Here is an 11,369-nt window from a genome sequence, read left to right on the forward strand (position 1 = left end):
CAGGTGTAACAAAACAGACAAAACCAATCAAACATCGAAACATAGAACGGTGGCAGCTAGTACTCCGGAGACGACGACCGCCGAAGCCTGCCCAAACAAGGAGAAGGAGCAGCCTCGGCCGAAACCGTGACAGTCTATAAGAGGAACAGGAGCTCAAACAGTAGAACATGTGAGGCACTAAATTAAAACTGCAAAATATGTGACCAAGAAATTAACTTTTTGTCCTGAATACAAAGCGTTATGTTTGGTGAAAACTCTATATATTTTCAAGCATGGTGGTGGCTGTATCATGTTACTGGTATGCTTGTCATCAGGAAGGACTAGGGAGTTTTTTTAGGATAAAAATAAACTGAACAAAGCTAAGCACAGGCAAAATCCTAGAGGAAAACCTGGTTCCGTCTGCTTTCCAACAGACACTGGGAAATTCAACTTTCAGCAGGACAATAACCTAAAACACAAAGTCCAAATATAAACGGGAGTTGCTCACCAAGAGGACGTTGAACGTTCGTGAGTGGCCTTGTTACAGTTTTGACTTAAATCGTCTTGAAAATCTATGGCAAGACTTGAAAATGTCTGTCTAGCAATGATCAACAACCAACTTGAAGAATTTAAAACATAATAATGGGCAAATATTGTACAATCCAGGTGTGCAAAGCTCTAATAGACTTACCCAGAAAGGTGCCAAAGAAATAAGACCCAAGGGGGTGTGGTATATGTCCAATATACCACAGCTAAGGCTTGTTCTTAGGCACGTGCCTGGACACAGCCCTTAGCCGTGGTATATTGGCCATATGTCACAAACCCCTGAGCTGCCTTTTTTGCTATTATAAACTGATTACCGACGTAATTAGAGCAGTAAAAATTAATGTTTTGTCAGCATTCAGGGCTCGAACCACCCAGTTTATAACATGTATTGACTCAGGGGGTTGAATACTTACGTAATCATGATATATTAGTGTTTTATTTTTCATTAATTATTTTCAAATGTTCTCATTTTTCTTCCACTTTGACATTGCAGAGTATTTTGTGTAGATTGTTGACAAAAATGTACAATTAAATCAATTTTAATCCCACCTTGTAACACAACAAAATGTGGAAAAAGTCAAGGGGTGTAAATACTTTCTGAAGGAACTGTTAATATTGCAATGTAGTTGTTTTAAAATGTTATCATGAACCAGACTAGGGATTCCCAAACTCAGTTCTGGGTGCTACAGCCTTCTTCTCTGAGCTGGTGGTGAGCATCCTGGCTCAGAACAGGTCTATCTCCTACCCTACATGCTACCTCCAGGCTCTGCTCATCCACCTGTACGGAGCTGGCTCCTTAACTATCCTGACTGCCATGGCTTATGACAGGTATATCTGCTGTCCAAGAAAGCGAAGGTAACCTGCCTAAATGACGACCGCCCTGTAGCACTCACGTCGGTAGCCATGAAGTGCTTTGAAAGGCTGGTCATGACTGACATCAACACCAGTGTGAGAATGCTGTTCATTGACTACAGCTCAGCATTTAACACCATGGTGCCCACAATGCTCATCACTAAGATAAGGACCCTGGGACTAAAAACCTCCCTCTGCAACTGGATCCTGGACTTCCTGACGGGCCACCCCCAGGAGGTAAGGGTAAGCAACAACACATCTGCCACGCTGATCCTCAACACTGGGGCCCCTCAGGGGTGCGTGCTTAGTCCCCTTCTGTACTCCCTGTTCACCCACGACTGTGTGGCCAAGCACAACTCCAACACCATTATTATGTTTGCTGATGACACAACAGTGGTAGGCCTGATCACCGACAAAGATGAGACAACCTATAGGGAGGAGGTCAGAGACCTGGCAGTGTGGTGCCAGGACAACAACCTCTCCCTCAATGTGAGCAAGACAAAGGAGCTGATCGTGGACTACAGGAAAATGAGGGCCAAACAGGCCCCAATTAACATCGACGAGGCTGTAGTGGAGCGGGTCGAGAGTTTCAAGTTCCTTGGTGTCCACATCACCAACAAACTATCATGGTCCAAACACACCAAGACAGTCGTGAAGAGGGCACGACAACACCTTTTCACCCTCAGGAGACTGAAAAGATTTGGCATGGGTCCCCAGATCCTCAAAAAGTTCTACAGCTGCACCATCAAGAGCATCCTGACCGGTTGCATCACCGCCTGGTACGGCAACTGCTTGGCATCCGACAGTAAGGCGCTACAGAGGGTAGTGCGTACGGCCCAGTACATCACTGGGGCCAAGCATCCTGCCATCCAGGACCTATATATTAGACGGTGTCAGAGGAAAGCCCAAAAAATTGTCAAAGACTCCAGTCACCCAAGTCATAGACTGTTCTCTCTGCTACCGCACGGCAAGCGGTACCGGAGCGTGAAGTCTAGGTCCAAAAGGCTCCTTAACAGATTCTACCCCCAAGCCATAAGACTGCTGAATAATTAATCAAATGTCCACCCGGACTATTTGCATTGACATCCCCCCACCTTTTGATTTTACACTGCTGCTACTCGCTGTTTATTATCTATGCATAGTCACTTTACCCCTACCTACATGTACAAATTACCTCGACTAACCTGTACACCCGCACATTGACTCGGTACCGGTACCCCCTGTACATAGCCTCGTTATTGTTGTGTTACTTTTTATTACATTTTTTACTTTTATTTATTTAGTAAATATTTTCTTTAATCTATTTCTTTAACTGTATTGTTGGTTAAGGGCTTGTAAGTAAGCATTTCACAGTAAGGTCTACACCTGTTGTATTCAGCGCATGTTACAAATACAATTAGATATTTTTTGAGTCACAATAACTTGATGAAAATCATAATTTTCATGTGGCTCTTGGTCATTACACTGACTGTGGTTCTGCTGGCTCTAGTCACTCACTTCAAAATCTGCAGAACGACAATAGTGGATATGTTTTGTAACAATCCGTCATTGGTGAGGCTCATTTGTGATGACACACGTATAAACAACTACTATGGGTTGTTTATAACAGCCATCTTTCAGGATGTAACGTTGATAGTGGTTATATTTACATATATCCAGATCCTGCTCACCTATGTTATGAATAAGTCGTCTGATGCCCGGAGCAAGGCCATTCAGACATGTGGTACACATCTTGTAGTGTTGTTATTCTTAGAGTTCAACAACTGCTTTAGCTCATCGATTTTAGCATCGATCAGCTCCTTCTCTGAGAAGGGCTTTGTAGTATCAGTTATAATACATGGGCTTTAGACCGTTTTTAAGGCCTTCCAAAATAAAAAGAAAGACATGCTCCTTTGTAAATCACATGGATTATGTTAGAGAGGCTTCCATTAAAGAACATCCTCTGTGTTCTGTTAGACAGGTAACTCTCGATCCGCAATATAGCAGGGGATGTAAAGCCATAACACATTCATTTTTCCAGCATTATGACCTATGTCAAAAGCTGCACTGAAGTCGTAACAAAACAGCTCCCACAATCTTCTTATTATCAATTTGTCAGGAATCCCGCTTCCTGAGTCGGTTTCTGCCTGAGCTGCCTGTTTTCTGTCCTGGAGTCTTTTTTCCTGAGTTTCCTAACGCACCCTGTCTGGTTGCCGGGCGACGAAGCAAGGCGGGAGATCTCTCTATTACCCGCACCTGCATCTCATCAGCTATCTGCACACCTGGCTCTGATCATCACCTCTCCACTTCATAAGCTCTGACCTGACATCCATTCCCTGCCGGATCGTTAGCCACGAACAGTATGTTGTGCCTGCGTATCAGCCTCAGATTGCTTTTTGCTTGCTGTGAACTCACCTTCGTTTCCTCTGTCTACAGTTACTCTCCCGGAATATTCACTCCACCTCTGCCTGGTCGTCTGTGGCTTCAGAAACATCATTGGATCTGCCCATTCACTCTCACCAACTCACCTCCGCTGCCCGCTCCGTCACCTGGATTCTCCTGCTTCCACATTTAAGTCTTTAAATAAATACTCACCTTCATTCAACTCACCTTGTCCTGGTCTGCTTCTGTGTTCCGCTTTAGAGAATCGTGACACATTTTCTCTCAGTGTCACGCCCTGGCTCTGGGGACTATGTTATGTTGAGCCAGGGTGTGTAAGTCTATGTTTAATTTTCTATGTTGGTCTGAGTGACTCCCAATCAGAGGCAACGAGTGTCAGCTGGGTGTCTCTGATTGGGAGCCATATTTAACTGTTTGTCTTGCACTTTGTGTTTTGTGGTTTCTTGTTCCTTTTGGTTGTGTATCGAAGGACTTCACGTTTCGTTCTTTGTTTTGATCGTGTGATCTAGACAATAAATATAAATATGTTCACCCGCAACGCTGCGCCTTGGTCTCCCTCATTAGACGATCGGGACACTCAGACAGTCACCAATTTGTGTAAGTGCCGTACATGTTGAATGCCCTTCCCTATTTGCGTGCTGAAAGTCTGTTGTTAGCTATTTGATTAATAATTTTAGGACCAGTTAAGGTATCAAAAATCTATAACAAAGTTATTTGATAAAACATTGAATTTGGCCATGCTGCTATTAGCCCATAGAAATGCATTGAATAACAGCTTCATATACTGAAGAAAACATAAACGCAACATGTAAAGTTTTAGTTCCATGTTTCATGAGCTGAAATTTAAAGATCCCAGAAATGTTCCATATGCACAAAAAGCTTATTGCTCTCAAATTCTGGGCACAAATTTGATTACAGCCCTGTTTGTGAGTCTTTTTGCGTTGCCAAGATAATCCATCCACCTGACAGGTGTGGAATATCAAGCAGCTGATTAAACAGCATGATCATTGCAAAGGTGCACCTTGTGTGGGGACAATAAAATGCCACTCTAAAATGTGCAGTTTTGTCACACAACACAATGCCACAGATATCTCAAGTCTTGGGGGAGCATGCAACTGGCCTGCTGACTGCAGGATTGTCCAACAGAGCTGTTAACAATGAATTGAATGTTCATTTCTCTACCATGAGCTGCCTCTAACATCATTTTAGAGAATTTATCAGTACGTCCAACCGGCCTCACAACCGCAGACCGTGTGTAACCACGCCAGCCCAGGACCTCCACATCCGGCTTCTTCACCTGTGGGATCGTCTGAGACCAGCCACCCGGACAGCTGATGAAACTGTGGTTTTGCATAACCGAATAGTTTCTGCACAAACTGTCAGAAACCATCTCAGGGAAGCTTGTCTGTGTGCTCGTCGTCCTCACCATCGATGGCCACTTGCACGCTGGAGAAGTGTGCTCTTCACGGATGAATCCAGGTTTGTACTGTACTGGTCAGATGGCAGACAGTGTGCATGGCATCGTGTGGGCAAATGGTTTCCTGATGTCAACGTTGTGAACAGAGTGCCCCATGGTGGCGGTGGGGTTATGGTACGGGCAGGCATAAGCTACTGACAACTAACATTTAGCATTTTATCAATGGCAATTTGAATGCACAGAGATACCGTGACGAGATCCTGAGGCCCATTGTCGTACCATTCATCCACCACCATCCCCTCATGTTTCAGCATGATAATGCACAACCTGGCATGGCCCCATGTCCCAAGGATCTGTACACCATTTCTGGAAGCTGAAAATGTCCCAGTTCTTACATGGCCTGCATACTCATCAGACATGTCAGCCATCGAGCATGTTTGGGACGCTCTGGATCGACGTGTACAACAGCGGACTGATTTTTCTTGGGATTATTTGTTTATGCTAATTAGATTACCTCGGGGGCGTGGACATCGACTGTAAGGTTTACTCAGGGTTGGTAACAGGCTGAATGGTCAACTGTTTGAGCCAGTAAAGTGTGCTTTGCTATTCGCTGACTTTACGGAATTCTAAATTACAATGCTTGTCTTTCATCATTTGGTCAGTTATGCATGGATGTGTAGGTTCAGAATTTGTTGTTGGCATGTAATTCCTAAATTTGCTAATCTTGCCAATGAAAAAATCATTAAAGTAGTTGGCAATATTTACATTTACATCATTTAGCAGACGCTCTTATCCAGGGCGACTTACAAATTGGTGCATTCAACTTATGATAGCCAGTGGAACAACCAAATTTAGAAGGATTACTTTATACTATTCCAGGTATTCCTTAAAGAGTGTCTCCGGAAGGTGGTCAGTGACTCCGCTGTCCTGGCGTCGTGGGGGAGCTTGTTCCCACCATTGGGGTGCCAGAGCAGTAAATAGCTTTGACTGGGCTGAGCGGGAACTGTGCTTCCGTAGAGGTAGGGGAGCTAGCAGGCCAGATGTGGATGAACGTAGTGCCCTCATTTGGGTGTAGGGTCTGATCAGAGCCTGAAGGTAAGGAGGTGCCGTTCCCCTCACAGCTCCGTAGGCAAGCACCATGGTCTTGTAGTAGATGCGAGCCTCAACTGGAAGCCAGTGGAGTGTGCGGAGGAGCGGGATGACATGAGAGAACTTGGGAAGGTTGAACACCAGACGGGTTGCAGCGTTCTGGATGAGTTGTAGGGGTTTAATGGCACAGGCAGGGAGCCCAGCCAACAGCGAGTTGCAGTAATCCAGACGGGAGATGACAAGTGCCTGGATTAGGACCTGTGCCGCTTTCTGTGTAAGGTAGGGTCGTACTCTGCGAATGTTGTAGAGCATGAACCTGCAGGATCGTGTCACCGCTTTGATGTTAGCAGAGAACGACAGGGTGTTGTCCAGGGTCACGCCAACGTTCTTTGCACTCTGGGAGGAGGACACAATGGAGTTGTCAACCGTGATGGCGAGATCATGGAGTGGGCAGTCCTTCCCCGGGAGGAAGAGCAGCTCCGTCTTGCCGAGGTTCAGCTTGAGGTGGTGATCCGACATCCACACTGATATGTCTGCTAGACATGCAGAGATGCGATTCGCCACCTGGTTATCAGAAGGGGGAAAAGGAGAAAATGAATTGTGTGTCGTCTGCGTAGCAATGATAGGAGAGACCATGTGAGGATATGACAGAGCCAAGTGTCTTGGTGTATAGAGAGAATAGGAGAGGGCCTAGAACTGAGCCCTGGGGGACACTAGTGGTGAGAGCACATGGTGCGGAGACAGATTCTCGCCACGCCACCTGGTAGGAGCGACCTGTCAGGTAGGACGCAATCCAAGAGTGAGCAGCGCCGGAGATGCCCAACTCGGAGAGGGTGGAGAGGAGGATCTGATGGTTCACAGTATCAAAGGCAGCGGATAGGTCTAGAAGGATAAGAGCAGAGGAGAGAGCGTTAGCTTTAGCAGTGCAGAGAGCCTCCGTGACACAGAGAAGAGCAGTCTCAGTTGAATGACCAGTCTTGAAACCTGACTGGTTTGGATCAAGAAGGTAATTCTGAGAGAGATAGCAGGAGAGTTGGCTAGAGATGGCATGCTCAAGAGTTTTGGAGAGAAAAGAAAGAAGGGATACTGGTCTCTAGTTGTTGACATCGGAGGGATCGAGTGTAGGTTTTTTGAGGAGGGGTGCAACTCTCGCTCTCTTGAAGTGGGTTTTGTGATGAAGGAGCCATCTGATTCAATGAAGGATGGAGCTGATTTCTCCTTTTTGACCAACATTTAATTTAAGGTGCTCCAAAGCTTTTTATTATTATCCTTCATATCATATATCTTTGTTTCATAGTATAGTTTCTTCTTCTTTTTGTTCAGTATAATCCCGATTTCTCAGTTAACAGTATGTTTGCCAATCGGCTGTGCAGCCAGACTTATTTGCCATTCCTTTTGCCTCATCCCTCTCATCTGTATCATCCACAGGGATTGAACAGTTTTCACAGTCATGTTCTTAATGATTGCATGCTTATTAGTAACTGGAATAAGCAATTTCATAAATGTGTCAAGTGCAGCATCTGGTTGCTCCTCATTACACACCACAGACCAGCTAATATTCTTTATATCTTCAACATAGGAACCACTACAACATATTGTGTATGACCTCTTATACACTATATTAGGCCCAGCCTTTGGAAATGTGGTTTTCCTAGATATGGCTAGTTATATTATGATCACTACATCCGATGGATGTGGATACTGCTTTAGAGCAGAATTAGTGAAGGATGTGATGAATACATGTGCATGATTTCATTCCTCTTCTGTTTGTAAATACCCTGTGTGACGTCACGAGAGGCTACACAGCTTTCAGCGGGGTTGCTCAAGTAGTGCAAGGAGACAAGGTTCAAACAAAACAAGGATTTTATTATAGGTCTTGGGAAATTAACGAAAATATAACAAAATTCTGTTCTCTTGTGGCTCTTTAAGGGTTAACAGTTCAGGGATGTCTCTTCCACATCCAAAATCATAATTCTCACTCGCTCAGATAACTTTTCCCCAGCCTTACTGTAGTCCACGTTGCAGCTAGGTGGCCAACCCAGCAAAAAGTCCTTCCAAATGTCTCTCACGTATTTCCACCGGTGCATATATCCAAAGGTGAGTATTTCCCAAAGGTAAGTATCTCCAAATCCTTATATTCCTCATGGAAGTGGACGTGCAGCACTCTTGTCCTCCAGAGAGCCCAGGTTGGAGACTGTGTCTCTTCCCTTCCCAAACCTTCAGCTCATCAGCTCCTCATTTGTTTCAGCTGCGTGGGAAGATTGGCCATAGAGGGTTGGAGTTCCCGACCATACCAGCAGATGGAGCCATAGCTGTCTGGGTTTGCAGCCACCTCAGGGGGATGTAACGTCCCTCCAGGACACAGCCTCTCGTGACATCACACATCCCCCTTCCTCGGGACCGACGTCCTCGTCGGGTAAAGGCAGCGAAGAAGGCATCACGCCGGGAGAGGGCGTCCGCATTGCCGTGGTGCTTGCCAGCCCTCGGCTGTTTCCACTCCATCCGGTGAGTTGGTGCTGTGTTGTACAGTGCCGGTCTCTGGGGTCTCTCCTTGAGTTTCTTACTGAACGCATCAGCCTTGGTTTTAGCAGAGTTTAGCTTCTGTTGAGCAGCTTTCAGTTCCTTCTCTCTCTCTGCCTCCGCATTCTTCATCTTGTTCTCCAACACCTTGTACTTCTCCTCTGCCTTCTTCTGGACCTCCTTACTACTGCGCAGGGTCTCCTCACACTCCTCGATGGTCCTGCGCAGCATCTCCAGCTCCTCCTGTTGCTTAGGGAAGGAGCTCTGTTGGAGTTTAGCCTGGAGGATATCTAACTCTTCTGTCTTCATGTCTAACTGTTGCTTTAACAAACGATACCTCTCAGCGGTCCCCTTCAGACCAGACAGTTCTTTGTCCAGATTCTGTAGCTCCGTCTCTGTGTCGGTCTGGGCACCTGCCATCCCTATCAGAGCCCGGGCGGGAGTGAGTAATTCGGAGGATTGCACCGAGCCTTCCCAGGATGAGTCTTGCCTCTCCGTTTCCGAGGTACTCGGGTTATCCTCTCCTGAGACTCTCTCCAGAGTGGGTAAAAGGCTGGGCAGTCTCGTCCAATTAGGACAGGGACGGGGAGGGAATCAACCACCCCCGCCGCCGTGTGTATGGTTCCCCGTGTGCTGGTCATTGTAAGTTCAGTAATGGGGTATTCTCTGGTGTCCCCATGGACACAGGGAAACTGGGAGGACTTTCCCCGGGGTCAGACACGTTGGGCCCACCAAATCCTTACGCACCAGGGTGGCCCGGCTACCAGAATCCAGTAAGGCCTCCACATCATGGTGATTCACAGTTACCGGGCAGGTGGGGGGTCGATCTGGGCCGCCATCTACGACTCCCAAGAGCGAGGCAAAACGGTGTGTGGGTGCTGAGCTGGAGGACTCCGCAGTGGGCATAGGTTCCTCGGCTGGTTTCCCACACTGCCAGGAGATATGTCCCATCTCCCCACACCGGTAACACTGTCGAGTTTCCCCCTCCTGGTGTACTCTTCTTGGACCCGCCTGGTTTCTGGCTCCCCCTGGAGCCGGGATAAGTCCTGACGTGGCTGGGTTCGAGACCTTGGGGTCCTTTGGACGGGTTCTTCCCATTTGTGGTGGGGCCGCACTCCTGGGGTCTTTTCGGGAAGCATTCAGCATCTCCGCTGTGGCCTGGTACTTTTCCACAGCTTCCACGGTCAGATCAGCCGTGGTCAAGGCCTGTTGACTGATGAACCGTTTTGCCTCATAAGGCAGGGCGCGTAGGTAACGATCCACCACAACGGCCTCCACCACCGCCGCTGCTGTATTCCTCTGCGGATCCAGCCATTTCCTTGCGATTCGGACAAGTTCATGCATCTGCGCCCGAGGAGGTTGGTCTGGTTGGAAGGTCCAACTGTGAAAGCGCTGGGCCATACCAAACTTTGTGAGTCCATATCTGCTGAGGATCTCAGACTTCAGGGCATCATAGTCAGTAACCTGGTCAGGGCCCAGGTCCCGGACAGCATTCAGCGATTCCCCGGTTAGAAAGGGGGGCTAACAGACCAACCCACTGTTGCTTGGGCCAGGCTTCCCTAGTGGCCGTGGCCTCAAATGCATGCAGGTATGCCTCAATGTCATCGGTAGCTCCCATCTTAGATATAAAGTCACTTGCCTTTATTGGGCGGGTATTTTGGACAACCCTCTGTCTCTGCAACTGCAATTCCTCTGCTTTCAGAAGGTTGGCTTTCTTTTGCTCCTCCAAGAGAGCCACGTTTGCTTGCATCTGGGCTTGCTGGCCAGCAACAAGGGCTTTCAATATGTCCTCCATTTCAGTCGGCGGGGAGCCTACGGCCAACTTGGAAAACTGGGTGATCAAACCTTCGGTATCCTCCTCTGACATGCACTATTAACGCTTGAGCGTGCCTGTATTCTCCACCATCTGTCACGTCACGAGAGGCTACACAGCTTTCAGCGGGGTTGCTCAAGTAGTGCAAGGAGACAAGGTTCAAACAAAACAAGGATTTTATTATAGGTCTTGGGAAATTAACGAAAATATAACAAAATTCTGTTCTCTTGTGGCTCTTTAAGGGTTAACAGTTCAGGGATGTCTCTTCCACATCCAAAATCATAATTCTCACTCGCTCAGATAACTTTTCCCCAGCCTTACTGTAGTCCACGTTGCAGCTAGTGGCCAACCCAGCAAAAAAGTCCTTCCAAATGTCTCTCACGTATTTCCACCGGTGCATATATCCAAAGGTGAGTATTTCCCAAAGGTAAGTATCTCCAAATCCTTATATTCCTCATGGAAGTGGACGTGCAGCACTCTTGTCCTCCAGAGAGCCCAGGTTGGAGACTGTGTCTCTTCCCTTCCCAAACCTTCAGCTCATCAGCTCCTCATTTGTTTCAGCTGCGTGGGAAGATTGGCCATAGAGGGTTGGAGTTCCCGACCATACCAGCAGATGGAGCCATAGCTGTCTGGGTTTGCAGCCACCTCAGGGGGATGTAACGTCCCTCCAGGACACAGCCTCTCGTGACATCACACCTGGTAGGTTGACTGATAACCTGAACCAGGTTGCAGGCACTGCTTACCGTTTGAAAATGTTTCTTGAGTGGACTGAAA

At 47.2% G+C, this 11,369-nt stretch overlaps 1 protein-coding gene across 1 annotated transcript; it reads left to right on the forward strand.

Moving 5' to 3' along the window:
* Positions 1-240: 240 nt before the first annotated feature.
* Positions 241-3,225, forward strand: LOC121568123 (olfactory receptor 7G2-like). Its single transcript, XM_045212793.1, has 3 exons — positions 241-247; positions 1,200-1,380; positions 2,778-3,225. Exons 1-3 carry the CDS (start codon positions 241-243, stop codon positions 3,223-3,225), a joined length of 636 nt encoding a protein of 211 aa, XP_045068728.1.
* Positions 3,226-11,369: the final 8,144 nt, after the last annotated feature.

Source organism: Coregonus clupeaformis, unplaced genomic scaffold (assembly GCF_020615455.1).
Source record: "Coregonus clupeaformis isolate EN_2021a unplaced genomic scaffold, ASM2061545v1 scaf0052, whole genome shotgun sequence".
NCBI classification, from domain to species: domain Eukaryota; kingdom Metazoa; phylum Chordata; class Actinopteri; order Salmoniformes; family Salmonidae; genus Coregonus; species Coregonus clupeaformis.